This window comes from Chiloscyllium punctatum, chromosome 9 (assembly GCF_047496795.1).
Source record: "Chiloscyllium punctatum isolate Juve2018m chromosome 9, sChiPun1.3, whole genome shotgun sequence".
Lineage (NCBI taxonomy): Eukaryota > Metazoa > Chordata > Chondrichthyes > Orectolobiformes > Hemiscylliidae > Chiloscyllium > Chiloscyllium punctatum.
The window spans coordinates 45,992,572-46,011,286 of record NC_092747.1 but is presented as its reverse complement, the minus strand read 5'-3'; the positions used below and the strand labels follow the sequence as shown (position 1 = coordinate 46,011,286).

Here is an 18,715-nt window from a genome sequence, read left to right as displayed (position 1 = left end):
GGGGTGGGAGTGGGAGAGGGGGGTGGGGATGGGGGAGGGGGGTGGGGATGGTGGGGGGTGGAGGAGGGGGAAGTGGAGGGGAGAGTGAGAGGGGGGAGCGGGAGGGGGAAGGAGGGAGAGGGGGGAGAGTGAGTGGGTGAGGGGGGAGAGTGAGTGGGTGAGGGGGGACAGGGGGAGCGAGAGGGAGAGGGGGGAGCGAGAGAGGGAAGGGGGAGAAGGGGGGAGAGGGAGGGAGAGAGAGAGAGAGAGAGAGAGAGAGAGAGAGAGAGAGAAGGGGAGAGAGAAGGGGAGAGGGAAGGGGGAGAGGGGGGAGAGAGAGAAAGAAAGAAAGAGAAGGGGAGAGGGGAGGGGGGGGAGGGGGGAGAGGGGAGGGGGGAGAGGGGAGGGGGGGAGGGGGAGAGGGGAGGGGGGAGAGGGGAGGGGGGAGAGGGGAGGGGGAGGAGAGGGAGGGGAGGGGGTGAGGGAGGGAGAGAAGGGGGGAGAGGGGTTGAGAGGAGGGTGGGGGAGAGGGAGGGGGTAGGAAGGGAGAGAGAGAGAGAGAAGGGGAGAGGGCAGGGAGTGAGGAGTGAAGGAGGAGGAGGAGCTTGGTGAAGGGGAGAGGGGGAGGGTGGAGTGAAGAAGGAGGAGCAGCAGCTGGGTGAAGGGGAGAGGGAAGAGGGCAGGGAGGGTGGAGTGAAGGAGGTGGAGAAGCAGCTTGGTGAAGGGGAGAGGGCAGGAAGGGTGGAGTGAAGGAGCAGGAGTAGCTTGGTGGAGGAGTGAAGGGAAGAGGGTAGGGAGGGTGGAGTGAAGAAGGAGGAGTAGCTTGGTGGAGAAGAGAAGGGATCAGAGGAAAATACTGGGGAGGAGGGAGAGCATGGGAGAGGGTGAGAGGAAGGAGAAATGAAGGATAAGATCTTATAATAATGCTAGCCAACCCCTAATCTTGGTGAACTTCATATTGGACATCATCTCTGGGCTGGCCTAGAGCTTTACCGATTCCTGATGAAGGGCTTTTGCCCGAAATGTCGATTTTCCTGCTCCTCAGATGCTGCCTGACCTGCTGTGCTTTTCCAGCACCATCTAACCTTTACCGTTACTGGTTTCACTTCAGGATCTTACACTCTGCCTCATCTTAGTGGCAGTTGCCACCATCTAAGTCAATGATGTAAGAGAAGAGGCAGGCCATTCAGTCCATTAAGTGTGCTCTGCCTCAACTAACAGAATAAAAATCTGTCATCTCAGCCTTGAATGTACTTTACAACTCAACAGCCCTCTGTGGGAATGATTCTAGATTCACTACCTTCTGAGAGAAGAAATTCCTCCTCATCTGTTTTAAATGTGCAAACCCATATTCTGAGATTAGGCCATCTGGTCCTAGAGTCTCCCACGAGGGGAAACAACCTTTCCGTGTCTACTCTGTTAAGTCCTCTAAGACTCATGTGTGTTTCAATAAGTTACCTCACATTCTTCTTTCTTTCAATGAAGAGAGGCCCAATCTACTCAACCTCTCCTCATAAGACAGTTCCTCCATGTCTGATATGGTGAACCTTTTCTGGATTGCATCCAATGCCAGTATATCTTTCCTAAGATAATGGACACAAAAATTGTTCACAGTATTCCAGCTGGGTCTGACTAGTGCCTTATAGTTTTAGCAAAACTTTTATTTCTATCCTCTTTGAAACAAAGGCCAACATTTTATTTGCCTTTCCTATTACGCAATGAACTTGAATGCCAGGTTTTTTTGATTCATGGATGATGACTCCCAAATCCATCACTGTAGCTTTCTGCAGTCTTTCTTCATTTACATAACATTCACATTTTCTATCCTCACATTTTATGTTCCATCTGCCAAGCTTTTACCCATTTTCTTAACCTGTCTACAGACTCTTTCTATGATCCACAGCACTTGCTTTCCATTATTTTTATGTCAGCTGCGAACTTGGCAATAATACGTTCCAGTCCAAGCATTTAACATATATTGAAAATAATTGCAGTCTTAGCGCTAATCCCTGTGGTGCCACTAGTCACAGGTTGCCTTTGCAATACTCTGTCTTCTGTTGGTTAGCCAATCCTCAATCCATACAAATATGCTATATCATTAAGTCGTAGTTTTTTGTGGTGCTGTTTTGCCCTGAATGGTGTTAATTTTCTTCGGTGTTGTTAGAGCTGCACTGATCCAGGCAAGTGAGGAATTATTCCCTGACGCTCCTGATTTGTGCCTTGTAGTTGGTGGACAGGGTTCATAAAGTGACAAGGTGACCTATTCGCTGCAGGATTCCAAGCCTCCAACCTGCCTTTGTAGCCATAATACAAACATGGCTAATCCAGTTCAGTTCCTGATCACCCTAGGATTTTGATAATGGAGGTTTCAGTAATGATATTGGAGAAGATTTGGGACTAGTTCAGGAGGCACAACAGAAATTCATCGCAAGGAAGAAAAAAGATATTAAGGCAACAGTAGCTGACAAGGGAAGTTAAGGAGACCATAAAAGCAAAAGAAGGCAAACAATATGGTAAAGATTATTGGGAAGCTTGATGTAGGTTTGCTCGCTGAGCTGGAAGGTTTATTTTCAGCTTCGAACCTTCCAGCTCAGCGAGCAAACCTACATCCAGAACCTCAACCTGAGCTACAAATGTTGTCAAAACTCATTTGTGGGAAGCTTTAAAAACCAGCAGAAAAAAAACAATAAGTGAAATATGAGGGCAAGCTAGCTAGTAATAAAAAAGAAGATTGCAGGAGTTTTTATAGACCTATAAAAGGTAAGAAAGGCAATTGTGGACATTGGACTGCTGGAAATGAGGATGGAGAAGTCATAATGGGAAACAAAATATGGTGGAGGAACCAAATAGTCACTTTACATCAATTTTCACAATGGAAAACACCAGCAGCTTACCAAAACTTGAGAGTCAGAGGACAGAAGTAAGTATAATGGCCATCACTAGGGAGAAGGTGCTGGGGAAGCTAAAAGAACTGAAGATAAATAAGTCACCTGGTCTAGATGGACGACACTAGTTCTGGAAGGAGATGGCTGAGAAGACTGTAGAGGCATTGGTGGTGATCTTTCATGGGCCACTGGAGTCAGGGAAGGTCCCAAAGGCTAATTTAACACCCCTATTTAAAAAGGGAGAGAGACAGAAGATGGGCAACTCTAAGCTGGTTAGCTTGACATCAATTGTTGGCAAGATTTGAGAGTCCATTATTAAGGATGAGATTGCAGAGTTCTTGGAAAGCGCATGGTAAAAGGTGGTTGTTCCTAGAATACTACACTGAGGAGCCCCTGCATAAATGTCCTGGAGTTGTGGTGATTGATTTCCAACAACCACAACCATCTTTCTTTGTGCTAGATAAAGACCTTTGCCCCTCATTGTCATTGACTTTAGCTTTGCTAAGCTGCTCAATTCCACACTGATGCTCAAGAGTTGGCTGAATGGGCTGAAAGTAGCCAGATCGGATTTATCCTGGTTTGTGTGTTTAGTACATACATGTTTGATAGTGATCACCCTTCTTATGCTTCGGACATCATTGCAGGAGCTCCTCAGTGTAAATACTTTGAATCAACCTGTTCAGATGTGTTACAGCAGACCTCTAGAGCAGGTGGGACTGGAACACAGGCCTCCTGGTTGAAAGGTACGGACACCACCACTATACCACAAGACGCTTAGCTCCTCAACGTAATGACCTAGACCCAACCATTTTCAGCTGCTCATCAGTCACCCTCCCTCCATTATAAAGTCAGATGTGGACAAGTTTCCTGGATGCACAAAGCTCAGCACTATTCATGGCAAGACCCAAACAATATCTAGGCTTGCACTAAAAGTGGCAAGTAACAGTCACATCACACAGGTAATGACCATCTTCCACCAGTATTAATCAAATATCTCCTTTTGAAATTACCATCACTGAATCCCCCTCTATCAACATCCTTGGTGTAAAAAATGCCACCAACTGAACTAGAACAGACAGAAAAACTGGCTAAAAGTGTAGGTCAGAGGCCTGGAGTTCTCTTGCAGTGGTTTAAGAAGACTGTTCAACATCACCTTTTCCAGGTAAGTAGGAATGGGCAATAAATGCTATTCTTGCAAGTAATGTCCACATTCCATCAGTGAATAAGTAAAAAGTAGCAGATTTTCCCTGTCGCACTTGGCAAAAATAATTACATATGGTATATCAGGGAATACCAGTAGAAAAGGCTGCATGGTTACTTTATGTTCATCGATTTTACTAATGGGACAATCAAGTAGGATCCATGATGTACACTGCAAAGGTGAAACTGCTAGGAATGAATAATGAAAGTTGTATCTTAAACACATAATCCCAAATATGTTTTCAGTAAGCAAGACTTTCCACCAGAAGATCATCCGAAAATTATTCCTCAACTGTCACTTGATTACTTGATTCTGGAAGACAAACCTAAGTATGTATTTGAAACAAAAACAGAAATTGTAAAAACAGAAACTCCGCTCTGGGAGAACAGTTCCGAAGAAGGGTCACTGGACTCGAAAAGTTAACTCTTCTTTTCTCTCCACAAATGCTGCCAGACCAACTGAGATTCTCCAGTAATTTCTGTTTTTGTTTCAAATCTTCCGCATCTGCAGTTCTTTTCTTTATCTAATATTATATACATACTTGCTGTCCAGATGTGAGTTTCCAGCAGGTGTCTCCAAAGAGCAATTAGAATTTAGGATCAGTTTTCTCCCTGCCTGGTTCTATTATTTTACAGCCAACTGCAATTTTCTTCATGCATCCTCAGCTGAAATTGGCTAACTTGGTGCAAATCTGTCTCATTCCTGAGGTGTGTACACCTCAGATGGTAATCTCTCAGATGGTACATTTTATAGCCATCGAGGAAGACAATATAGTAATCCCTTGCTTAATGTTTTGGTTGAGTTCTTGAAAAATTCCACATTAACTTAAACAACCTTAACCAAATAAGATAGTCTAATTACAACCAATTTATAGCAATAGTTAGGTTTTTAAGACCTTTCTTGTTGGGAAAACATTGTTAAATTATACCTTTTAAGATTGAAATATCACATTCCTAAATTCTTCTATTCTTAAATGTAATAACTTTTAAAATGAAAGAATTTTGCTTCAAAAAAAGTAATTATGCTAACTGTTCTACGTATCTTCCACTTGCCAACTGTCTTGCTCACTGGTCGTCCCCACTTGCTAACCCACCCCAGCCTCTCAAGCTCACCATTTTTCCACTTACTGCCTCTCCCTCTCTGATGCTGCTGAACTCTCACTGAGAGTGCTGTACTAATGCTGCATGGGCTTTCTAACTTACATGGAGCAACATCTGAGTTTGCACATTGCAAAGAAAGTATGAATGTTACTGTCTTTAAAAGTTGGAGATTGTAAAAAAATGTCGTTCTAGCAAATGTCACATAGAATTACATGAAACGTTCGGGAGAGGAGTAGTGATAGGAATGAGATGAGCTATGGTACAACAATAGCTTAGAGGGGATGGGGCAGGTGGGAGAAGTGGCAAGTAGGAAAGACAGCAAGTGGCATGGTCAGGGTATAGGTGAAACAGTAAGTGAGATAGAGAGAGATGGTGAGCAAGAGTGATTACTCCAAAATGGTACCAAATCAGGTCATGCATCGGTCCCTGAATGAAACAACTTTAAAACTGAAACTTTGACATTGCATGCACATAATACCAGTTATATCAATGACTTAAAAGCAGAATGGTTTAAACAGGGTCCTGCATACAGAGTCATAAAGATGTAGGAAGTCTATGTGCTCTCTTGGTTTATAATGTTGCACAATGTACTGAAAACATAATGAGTAACTTCTAAAAATAGGCATATTCTTTGAGGTCAAATTCCCATCAGTAATAAAATACATCTGAATGATTCAGTAAAATAATATCAAAACTGTTGTGGATCTTTCAAAATTATTTAACTCATTTATAAATTGCCACACTGACATTGTAAACATATTCTGTTTAGGTTTTTTTTACTTTTGAGATTTTTCCAAAACAAAGATCCAAAAAGGCATTCATATTATTCTAATAAATAATTATATTTGAATTCCTGAGGAAAATTGTAACGGGACTTCTGTTGGATGTGTGACCAAGTTATAAAACCAATAACACTGGATAATAACAGACTGTCACAGAACAAGCAACACAATAATTCTCATGTTCAGAACACACTTTTATATAGAAATGTAAACAAATTTGTACAAAATAGATAACAGTTTTCATAAAGTTTGAATAGCATATGCTTTTTATTTTAGAAGATTGTGTGCTCTAAAAGGTTTACAAGGACATTTACTAATTGTATCTCCACACTGCATAGATAACTCAAAGTTTTTCAAAATTGGAAAAAACTTGATACATTGTACAGCCAAATAAAATTGTCATAATAAATGTAAATGCAGTTATTCCAAATTGTGACCAGCTTTCCATATCAGATTTGGGCATATTTGCTGATGACTGTATAACATAAATATCTCCTAGTAATCAACCTCTTTGCATTTCAATTTGACACAGAATGTTGTTCTAGATAATAATCTGTTACCACTTTTCCAAATGTTCTGCGTCCCTTATCCCATACCTTTGTAGCTTTTCAGCTATTTTCCACACTTACCCCTTTGAAAAATTGACAGAATTTATCTGCAGGAAACAAAGCAACAAAAAGATCCAGACTAAATGTAACCAAGTAGGTTGAATGGTAAAAAGTGTTACAAATTTAGTTAATGAATGTCCTAGGAATAAAACTAAATATATTGTTTATAATTTTTAACTTGTCCAATAATAGATGCAACAATAATTTATTGAACGTTATTCCATTAATATTCTAACAGTCAGTCAAACTGACTATTGTTGCAAGTTTTCTTTATCTTAACATTGGTCATATTTTTGGTATCTATTTTTCTTATCAAACTGTTCACAGATACTACAACACACCTCTGGAGCTGGTAGTAAAAACAGATCCATTATTTTTTGATAATGTCAAATTAATTTCAGAAATAAGGAAACAGCATAATTGATTAGAAAACCTGATAAACGTCACAATTTTGCATATGAATATCAATTAAAGTTAATTAAGTGCAGCTAAGAAACTTAACAGAAAAAAATTATCTTCTGTAAGTAATTACATTAGGAGGTTTTTGTTAGACTAATACATCAATGATAATAACTAATAAGAGAACTTTTTCAATAATTTTAAATTCAGTTTATTACAACATAATTTCCATTGGACCATAGTGACTTCACACTGATTAATAGTGAAACATTCTGTGTCCATATTAATTTGTAAATAGGTTGAAAATGGCAGCTAGTTTGACTGCAATAACATCTTAAAACATGTATGATTGTGAATAGAAGAACAAAATTATGATATGTAGAACACACAAAGGAAACAAAATCACAGACTATACTAAAGAGGCAGACTAACATAATGGCTTCTCAAGAAAGAGCTTGATTTTTTAAAAAATTCATATAAATGAATCAACTCACACAGGACCTGCCTGTTTTAAAAATATTCCATAAAGTGATTTTACTAAGAAGAAAAAGAATACTGCTCATGCATTCAGTTCCACACACTAAAAGCATACCAGGATGCATTATCCATTCATCGACACACCCTTTTCTCAGTTCGTATTGAAAAATAGTTTGTATGTATCATACAAGGACATAAAGCAGCATCAAGTATTATGCAATTTGCTCCAGACCTTTCAATATAGATTATTATAAAATTAACAATGTTTATAAGATAATTGTACATTTTTGTATTGCAGTTACCAATTGCACTATATAAAAAAACATATAATGATTTACATATTATTGCACGTAGCCAGAAAACCTCTTACAGCTTTCTCCATATATTTGCAATCTTTACTATGTTCCAGATATATTCTGAGTTTGTTGTCTATTTGTTATTTATACAGCAGAGCTACACTCTCTGCTTTAAAATTAATGATGTTAAATATCGCACATTTTGCAAAGAACACACTCAGTAGCAGGAGCTCAACAACCATCCCAGAGGGCATAATATGCCACAAAGACAAAGTAAGTGCTTTCTGTTTTCAATAATCAATCTTCATTTCTATTGTATGTTGCACTGTTTCATATGGAATAACAGAGAAACTTCACATAAAATGTATATATACACTTTAAACATATACAGGCTGATAGCTTTCACTGTGGCCAACAGAATTCTTCTGGCTCACATCTGGCTGATTCTGTTTGGGCTCACCAGTGTCCAAGGGCTTTGGATATCGAAAAGGATAACCATTGTCATCAAAGAATCTTCGAAAGGTAAACTCATAAAATGCATGTTCAGGATGCTTATTGCCACTAACATAACTAGTTAGTGTGTCAGACATTTTGGTGCTATCACTGCTGTCATTCCAGGAGTTCTCTTCTTCTATTGGGTCAAAGTTGGAAGTGTCCATGGGATGGCTTATCTTTGGGACATAGGGTGCTGGCTGTCTGCGGATGTCTTCAGAAAAATCAATGGTAATAAAAAAAGGATGACCCTTAATTTCATATGCTCCTTTTCCACCCAATCTGTCACTGGCTCCACAACAGAGCTTTATGATGAGATCTGTTGCCTCAGAACTAAGCTTTACTTGTGGAGGAATGGAGAGTGTGCTCTCCCAATTTATCACCTGAGGAGAGAATTATAATGCATATGATTATTTCACCCTGTATATTAACTTAACTTTTACCAACCATGAGCTGAGAAACCGTGGTTTAATTTGGAGTTGAACTGTTTTCACTTGCCTCCTACCACTGGCCCATACACAGATTCATTGGAATCAATCAGAGGTAGCACCTGGAATATTGGATCCAATAACAACAAAAGCTTACATTTATATGGTAGTTTTAATATCAAGAACTGTCTTAAAGTACATTACAGGATAGCTATAAAACAAATATAACACTGAGCCTCATAAGGAGACATTAAGTCCAAATGTTTGGTCAAAGGGATAGGTTTTAAGGAGTCTTTCACAGGAGGAAAGCATGGTAGAGAAGCAGGCAAAGTGTGGAGAAAGAATTCCAAGGTTTAGGGTCTAGGATGCTAAAGGAGTGGGCATCAATGGTAGAGTGATTAAAATCAGGTATGCTCAAAAGGCCAGACATAGATGAGAAAAAATATTGTGTGGCAATTGGAGATTAGACAGGTAGGGAATGGCCACAATGTATAGGCATTTGAAAACAAGGACAATAATTTTAAAATCTAAACATTGGCTCTCAGTGAAGCAATGTAGGTCAGTGAGGATAGAGTGAAGTGTGAACACAGCTTAATGCACATTAAGACTAGGGTACTAAATTTTGGATGATTTCAAATTTACTGTGGGTAGGAGGTGGGGGATAGCATGTTAGAGTAGTCATGTCTAGAAATACAAAAATGAAGGTTTCAGCAGGTGATGAGCTGAGACAAGGCAAAGCTGGAACCATCTTGTGTGGGTGTAAACAGGTGATCTTGGTGACGTACAAATGTGTTTCAAAGCTGATCTCATGGTCAAATATGACACTAAGGTTGTGACCAAATTAGTTTAATCTCAGACTCTTCCAGAGAAACAAATCCAGTTAAGAGCTAGGGAATGAAGTTTAGAGCAGGGATCATACACAATGATGTCAGTCTTTTCAACATTTAATTAAAGGAAGTTTCTACTTAACCAGTACTGAATGTTGGTCAAGCATCCCATGCAAGACTGACAACTGCTGGACAAGTCATAAAAGATTGAATAAAACCTTCAGGTCTACTTCCTACATCACTGCACCAATACTGCAGACATACTTTGCAATTTCTCAGACCTATAAAGTACTCCTGGACTTTTATCTGACTCTGACCTCTCTATCTGAATCTTCAACCTGTTACCCACCTTGTCTGTCCTCACTGATTTCCCTCACAGAAGGTTTGATTTTTATTTCTATCGCTGGGGAAGCAGTTATTGTTCAACGTCGAGTTTAACACTCTATTCAAAAGTTTCTGCTGATCCAATTTGAATGACTGTGATGCCAACAGCAATGATCTCCCAGGGCAGAAGTTCAACATGTGGATGATAATCTTACTTGGAAAGCCACAGTCAGAATTTGAGCTGTTCTTCACATTCCACTTGTCAAGCACTTGCCATGGTCTGTCCTTAAGCAATTGAAACTTGTCCAGATTTTCAGTGGAAGGTGGGATTTCCCCATTCAGGTCAATTACCAGGTTGCAGTTGACAATCTTTACACGCCACCAAGAAGAGAACTCTAAATATTGACAATGAGCTGGGAGAAAAAAAACTCATCTGATATATAAGGAAGACCTATTATTTTGAATCTGTGTAACCAAGAGGAAACACTCTCTCAGTATCAACAAGTTCCCTCAGGATCATGTATATTTCAATAAGATAGGCTCTCATTTTCCTAAACTGCAATCAGTAAAAATCCAATGTGTTCACTCTTTCTTTATAAGAGAAATCCTTCATCCCAGTTATCAGTTGCTTTACTAAACTGCTTCTAATGCAGTTATATCCTTTTCAAATAAAAGAGACAAAAAGTGGACAAAGTACACCAAATGTACTCACAATGAGGCCCTTCAGAGCTGCAGTAAAACTGTCCTAATTTTATATTCCATTCTCCGTGCAATAAAGGCCAATATCCTATTAGTGTTTCTTATCACCTGCTGCATCTACATTATCAATTTTGTTTCTAAAATAAGATACTTTATTGAAGCTTTTTGTCCTGCTCTTATCAGAACAATCTGCAACAATACAAATTAATAGGGAAAATCGACATTTATAATCCATGAAAGCAGTATGTTGATAGGTTTGAAAATGGATGTTAATTGGTTGAGGTGTTGCCATAGATACATCACTAATTAGTAATTGGCAGACTTTGTTTAAATTTTACATCAATGGTTTGACTCTAATTTCAAGTCCCCGACCAATGATTCAGCAAAAGGATGTCACCTTTTTTTTTGAGTCGAAACAGACGCAATGTGTGCACATTTTCTCTCTATTTGCAAAGAACAGGGCCTAGTATGTTAAAATTTTGGAGCTTGCTAGACACACATGCACCACACTTAGGTCCAACTGACCATCCTACTTTGATTATCTAGCAAAATTTGTCTAATTGCAGAATCATTGTAATACTCATGTGATGGGTGACTATAGTCAGTACCTTGCTTGCTGTGAACAGTCAAAGGGGTATGTTGCAGTGTGTATGGTCTATATACCTGGCATCAGACAAGCACTGAAGTTCATATATCACATTACTCATTTGCAGGATTGGTAACTGCCCTTATGGTTTGGCATCAGTATCCTGATAGTTGGGAACACCATTTGCTGCTCGAATGTTTGAGATACCTTGCCATTCAGGGGTAATTGGAGTTGAACTGAACATTTTTCAGGGCAGTAACCACTTTAAGGCTTTTCATAAGTTTGTGCAATGTACAGGTAATAACCCACTCTCACTAGTATCCTTACATACAGATGAGGAAGGATATCACTTCGACTGGGGCAACACATCCATCCTAGGACAAGCCAAACAAACAAACAGAGAGACACACGAGAATTCCTAGAAGCATGGCATTCCAATCAGAACTCTTATCAACAAATACATTGACTTGGATCCCATTTACCACTCCCTGAGAAAAGGAACAGGAAATGACATCTCCAACACAATGAAACCTAAACACATACATAGAAAGGGGGACATGCCACCAGTGCTTTATCCGGAGGCTCACTGATGATGTTACCGAGGATGGTGACAAAATGCCTGTAAATGAACCTTTCAGCTCAGTGAGCAAACCTACATCCAGTACAGGTAATATCATCACAGGTCTTTAGGGAAATCAATAATATAGGTGTCTTTGATAAAATGACATCTAGCCTGCTACTACTTGAATATTTCTGATCTGTAGATGATACATGTGCTATACAGTATTTGAATCCATAGATGCAGAATGCCTTATGTGTTCTCAGGGACACTATCTATATTCAATTTCTTATTTCAAACAGAACAAGTAAGTTAGTTCCCTTTCCTCGATGTTTTATTTGAGAAATCAGCCAGGTGTTCTCTACTACTGTCTACTACTTTTTTCAGGGGTCAGTATAGAACAGTACAGCACAGGTACAGGCCCTTCAGCCCATCATGTCTTTGCTGACCATGATGCCATTCTAAACTAATCCCATCTGCCTGCACATGGTTCGTATCTCTCTATTCGCTGCCTCTTTGTGTCTGTCTAAATACCTCTTAAACATTGCTATCGTACCTGCTTCTACCACCTACCCTGGCAGTACATTCCAGGACCTACCACCCTCTGCATAAAGACTTGCCTCACACTTCTCCTTTAAAAACTTTCCCCTCTCACTTTAAACTTATGCCCCCTAATATCTGATATTTCCACCCTGGGAAAAAAAAGACTCCAACTATCCACGCATCTCGATTTTATAATACATTTATCAGTTACCACGTAGCCTCTGACACACCTGTAAAAACAATCCAAGTTTGTCCAACCCCTCATTATAGCTAATACACTGTAATTCAAGCCATATTCTGGTACATCTCTTTTGCACCCTTTCCAAAGTCTCCACATCCTTTCTATAGTGTGACAATCAGAACTGTACACACAGTGCTCAATATGGTCTAACTAAGGTTTGATACAGCTATAACATGACTTGCCAACTCAATACTTGACTGATGAAGGCAAGCATGCCATATGCCTTTTCTGCCACTTATGTTGCTACTTCCAAGGAGCTATGGACTTGCACCCCAAGATCTCACTGTAAAACAGTGCTCCTCCGGGTCCTGCCATTTACTGGGTTTTTTTTCCTCTTGTATTTGACCTCCCAAAATATATCACCTCCATTTGCCATTTCTCCAACCCACTTCTAAAAGACCTATATTCTGCAGTATCCTTTGACAACTTTCATCATTATCCATAACTTAATAACATCTGCAAAAGAATTAATCAGAACATTTAATTTTCATCCATATCATTTATATAAAATACAAATAGAGGGCCCAGCACTGATCCTTGCAGAACACCACTGTTCAAAGACCTCCAGGCAGAAAAACACCTCTCCACACTAACCACTGTGTCTATGACCAAGCCAATTTGTATCTAACTTACCAACTCACCACAGATCCCACATGACTTAATCTTCTGGAGCAGCCTACTATAAGAGACCTTGTCAAATCCTTTAGTAAAGTCCATGTAGATAACATCCATTGCCCCACCCTCAACAATCACCTTTTGTCACTTCCTCAAAGAACTCAAATCAAATTTGAGATACAAGACCCTTCCTGAGCAAAGTCATGCTGATTATACCAAATAATTATTTTACAAATGCAAGTAATCCTACCCTTAAGAATCTTTCACAATGATTTTTGTATCACTGATAAGTTATGAAGATGTCGATGTATTTTACCTTTAAAAGAGTTAAAAGCAACAGAAGTACCTGACAGACCCAAGTGTTCTGAAAAGAAATATAATGTAACATTTGGTCAAACAACTTGATTAGCTGGTTGCCTGGAAACGACAAAGCAGATTTGAATTAGGCCAATCAATTTAAATTATATCTTGAAAAATACCAAACTCTAATCCAGTTTGAATTTAGTATATTGACAATCTTAAAAGCCAATGACACAATCTGATGCTTTGGGGGGGGTATAAGATCAGAGAAAATTGAACAGTTGAGAGAGCTGCCAAGCCAATGACAACTGAACACTCAAAATAGCTCTCTTAAAAGATTCCTTTATCAATCAGTAACCTGTAAAGCAGACTCCCCAAGAAGAAAAGAAGACAGGAATTCAAAGAAAACTAAAAGCTGTCTGGTTTTGAGATAAGAACTGATAGTAGTAGTTGAAGAGATTTTCTCAAAATGGAGAAAGGTGACGAGTGGTGTTCCACAGGGGTCAGTGTTTGGGCCACTGCTGTTTGTAATATACATAAATGATCTGGAAGAGGGCACTGTTGGTATGATCAGCAAGTTTGCAGATGACATGAAGATTGGTGGAGTAGCAGAAAGCATAAGGGACTGCAGAGAATACAGGAGGATATAGATAGACTGGAGAGTTGGGTGGGAAAGTGGCAGATGGCTTTCAAACCAGACAAATGTGAGGTGATGCATTTAGGCAAGACTAATTCTAGAGCGAATTATACAATGAACGGAAGAGCCTTGGGAAAAGTTGATGGGCAGAGAGATCTGGGAGTGCAGATCCATTGAAGGTTGCTGCACAGGTGGATAATGGTCAAGAAGGCATACAGTATGCTTGCCTTCATTGGACGGGGTATTGAGAATGAGAGCTGGCAAGTCATGTTAAAATTGTACAAGACGTTGGTTCGGCCGCATTTAGAATACTGTTTACGGTTCTGGTCGCCACATTACCAAAAGGATGTGGACGCTTTGGAGAGGGTGCAGAGAAGATTTACGAGAATGTTGCCTGGTATGGAAGGTGCTAGCTATAAAGAGAGGTTGAGTAGGTTAGATTTATTTTCTTTAGAAAAAAAAAGGAGATTGAGGAGGGTCCTAATTGAGGTTTACAAAATCATGAAGGGTATAGACAGGGTGGATAAAGACTAGCTTTTTCCCAGGGTGAAGGATTCAGTAATGAGAGGTCACGCTTTCAAGGTGAGAGGTGGAAAGTTTAAGGGGGATACACGCGGCAAGTACTTCACACAGAAGGTGGTGGGCGTTGGAACGTGCTGCCAGCAGAGGTGGTAGAGGCAGGCACGATAGATTCATTTAAGATGCTTCTGGACAGATGCACGAGTAGGTGGGGAGCAGAGGGATACAGATGCTTAGGAATTGACCGACAAATTTACACAGTACATTTGGATCAGCTCAGGCTTAGAAGGCCGAAGGGCCCGTTCCTGGGTTGTAAGTTTTCTTTGTTTTCTTTGTAAGAAGTATTGTTTTGTAAATTTTAATTGGGAGTTTTATAGGACTAGTCTTGTAGAAGGGAAAGTAAAAGATAGGTTAGAGGAAGGAATTGTAAATAGTTGTTACTTAATTATTCTCATTTATTTTAAGAAATAAAGTTGTTAATTTTTACTTTAAATAGTTCTTGGCCTATTGAATTTTCACAGATTACTGCACAGGATAAATCTTTTTTTGTGTTGCTGGTTTTTTTTCTTTATTAAGCAGAAGAGTTTACCCTGTGCCGTAACAGTTTGGGGGCTCAGGTCTGTGATTTGAACTGGTTTAGACAGATTTGAATAGATTTGGGAGTACGAAAATTCCCAGCAGGTTAGTGTCCTAGATCTTTAAATAAAGCATAAGTGAGACAATTTGCTTACTTGTGGTTGATTAAAAGTGAGAGAAATAGCTCTTAAAATTACTAAAGAGGTTCTGGGATTTGAAGATGTTGCTCATATTTGCCAAGAAAATTTAGAAGGAAAGAAAAAGGCCATACTTTTAGAATTAGCAAATAAGTTCGACTTGGGTTTACCAAAGGACAAAAGTAAAGCTGAAATTGTCAGGGAATTACTCAAACACTTAGCTGTGTCAGAGAAACAGACAAGTGCAGTAGAAAATTACAATTGAGGAAAATGGAGTTAGAAGATAAATAAAGTGAGAAAGAAAGGGATGGAGAGGGAGAGAGAGAAACAGAGAAAAGAGAGGGAATGAGAAAGAGAAAGAGAGAGAGGAAAAAGAGACAGGAAGTTCTTAGCTGAGCAAAAAGAGAGAAAATTTGAACTTGAGAAGTTGCAACTTAGCCCCTCACCTTATCACCCTCACCTTAACCTCCTTCCACCTATCGCATTTCCAATGCCCCTCCCCCAAGTCCCTCCTCCCTACCTTTTATCTTAGCCTGCTTGGCACACTTTCCTCATTCCTGAAGAAGGGCTCATGCCCGAAACGTCGATTCTCCTGTTCCTTGGATGCTGCCTGACCTGCTGCGCTTTTCCAGCAACACATTTTCAGCTCTGATCTCCAGCATCTGCAGTCCTCACTTTCACTTAGTCAGCAAAGTCAAGTTAACAGGATGGAAATTAAAAGAGACGGTACAGATATCTATAAGTATGTCAAAACTCTGCCACATTTTGTTGAGAAAGATGTTGAAGCCATCTTTATTTCATTTGAAAAATTGGCTAGGCAGATGGAGTGGTCCAAGGATTTTATGGGTAACACTAGTTCAGACTAAACTAGTAGGCAGAGCTAGTGAGGTATTTGCTGCACTGACAGATGAGGTGTCAAGACATGATGAAGAGATTAAACAGGCTATTTTAAGTGCTTATGAATTGGTACCAGAAGCATATAGACAGCAGTTCAGAAACACAAAGAAGGAACCAGGTCAGACTTACGTTGAGTTTGAAAGAATTAAACAGTCATTTTGATCGATGGGTGCGTGCTTTGAAAATAGATAGGACAATTGAGGCTCTTAAAGAGATTATTTTGCTGGAGGAGTTTAAAAACTCACTTTCAGAGATGGTAAGAAGTCGTGTGGAGGAACAGAAAGTTCAGGAAGTCAGAAGGGTAACAGAATTAGCAGAAGAGTACGTGTTGGTGCATAAGACAAGCTTCCAGCCAGAGTTTCATCCTGTGAGGGACAGAAGTTGGGAGAAGGGGAGATCCTACACTACTAAACCAAGAGTAGAGAGCATTGGTAAGAGTTTACCACAGGATAAAAAAGAAGCCCAAGAGGGTGGAAAGGCGGTGAAAGGCCTCAGATGTTTTCACTGTAATGGAGTGGGACAGAAAATTACAGTGCCAGTGGTTTCAGAAGGGCACTGGGCAAAGGTGTTTTCACTGGCAGACAGTGGGACACATCATGACACAGTGCTGATCGTTCAAGAAGGGCAAAGATGTGGCAAAAGAAACTAAGCCAGTGACTTTAGTGAAGGTAATAAAGGAGGTCCCAAGAAGAGCTGAGGTGCTGCAGGAGAGTGCACAGCCTAGGCAGGGACTGGGTATGGAGTTAGTACCTCATCTCTACAAAGAATTTGCGTCTGTGGGTAAAGTTTACTTAGAAAGAACAGGAAGAAGGGCAAGAAGCTATAATTTTGAGAGATGCAGGATCTAACCAGTCGCTGATAGCAAGAGATGAGCGAATATGCACTCTTTCTGATCTGTTACCAAAGAGTGTGGTAATTGGTGGGATAGATGGACAGAAATTTAGTGTTCCTCTATGTAAGATCAGGTTGGAGTGCTAACTCAAGACTGGGGAAGTTACAGTGGAGTGATTGACAGTGTCAGTCCCAGGAATTCAGTTTGTTCTTGGGAATGATTGGCAGGATCCAAGATGGGCATGACACCCCTTGTTGTGGAGAAGCCCAAGAAAGACCAAGAGACTGAGGAGTTAAAACAGAAATATCCTGTTTTTTTCCCCAGACTGTGTGGTAACCCAGATCCCACTATCAGAAGTTACAGCACAAAGCAAAAAGTAAAGAGAAAGGTGAAGGAGTTGAGGTTCAATTAGTGGATATCCTGTTTGATGTAATGGTGCAGGAAAAACCTGAACAGGCAGAGGCTCTGACAAAAGCATTTACTCCTGAAAAGCTAAGAGACTTGCAACAGCTATCTGAAAGATAGAATCCTAAGGCGGAAATGGAGACCACAGTTGGTTAGAGGAGGAATGGGCCGAAGTGCACCAGATTGTGTTGCTGGTAGCATACAGACAGGAAGTGTTACAGGTAGCACATGAACTACTTGTAAGAGGTCACCTCAGGATATGGTAGACTCAAGTTAAATATTTTTATTGGCCTGGAATGCACAAGGATGTGGTTAACTTTTGTCATACGTGACATATGTAGGTAAGCCACAGGCATTAATAAAACCAGCACTTTTACTGTCAAATCCCGTAGTTGAGGAACCATTCACGCAGGTTATAATTGATTTTGTAGGTCCCCTCCCAAGAACTAAAGGCGGAAACCAGTAATGGATGTGTATACCAGATTTCTGGAGGCAATTCCATTATGGAGTATCAAGGCAAAAAAGGTGGTAGAGGAGTTAGTAGCTTTCTTCACACAGTAAGGGCTACCCAGAGAGATTCAGTTGGACCAAGGGTCGCATTTTACTGCTAGGCTATTAAGGAGGTCATAGATAGCTTAGGTATACAACACTTAAATCCAGTGCGTATCATTCTGAATCCCAGGGAGCTTTACAAAGGTGGCATCAGACCTTGAAGACCATGTTGAGAGCATACTGTCAGGACTACCCGAATGACTGGGATAAAGGTATCCCATTCGTATTGTTTGCCATTAGAGATGCCCTGAATGAATCTACTCAGTTCACTCCCTTTGGAGTTAATATTCAGTCATGAAGTGAGAGGCCCTTTGAAATTAATTAAAGAAAAATTGTCAGGAGCAAAGTCTGAGATCTCATGCTTAGATTATGTATATGAGGTGAGGAGAGACTAAATCAAGTAGGTGAATTAGCTAAGCAGCACCTAAAGAGGACACAGTGTAGAATGAAGCAGGTGGCAGATAAAAACTCTGAGACGCGAACATTTTCCCGAGGAGATAACATGTTAGTACTGTTACCATTGAGAGGAGATCCCTTCAAAGCCAGGTTTAGTGGTCCCTATCAAATTGAGAAAAAGTTGAGTCAAGCAAACTAATTAGTAAAGATGCCAGATAGGAAAAAAAAGTATCGAGTATGTCATGTGAACATGTTGAAATCATGTTATATTAGAGAGAAAGAACTGGAGGAACAGGTGTTAGTTATTGCCCCGCAGAGTGAGAAATCAAATCCAGATGATATGGATTTGATGTGCCTCAAAATAGATCAAAAAGTGAAGAAGTCCTTGAGGAGTGGTATATGTTAGTAAGCTATCTGTCTCAG

At 40.0% G+C, this 18,715-nt stretch overlaps 1 protein-coding gene across 6 annotated transcripts in view; it reads right to left on the bottom strand.

The window, feature by feature from the left end:
* The window catches only part of xpo4 (exportin 4), a 249,078-nt gene that overhangs the window by 148,419 nt on the left and 81,944 nt on the right, over nt 1-18,715 (bottom strand). For 5 of the 6 annotated variants that reach the window (XM_072577412.1, XM_072577417.1, XM_072577414.1 and 2 more), the window contains one exon: nt 6,171-8,602. The exons of the other annotated variant lie outside the window; for it this stretch is intronic. In XM_072577412.1, the coding sequence (XP_072433513.1) occupies nt 8,105-8,602 (498 nt within the window). In that variant the 3' untranslated portion in view covers nt 6,171-8,104. Of the gene's footprint in view, nt 1-6,170; nt 8,603-18,715 lie in introns of those variants that run through there. 6 annotated transcript variants of the gene reach the window in all.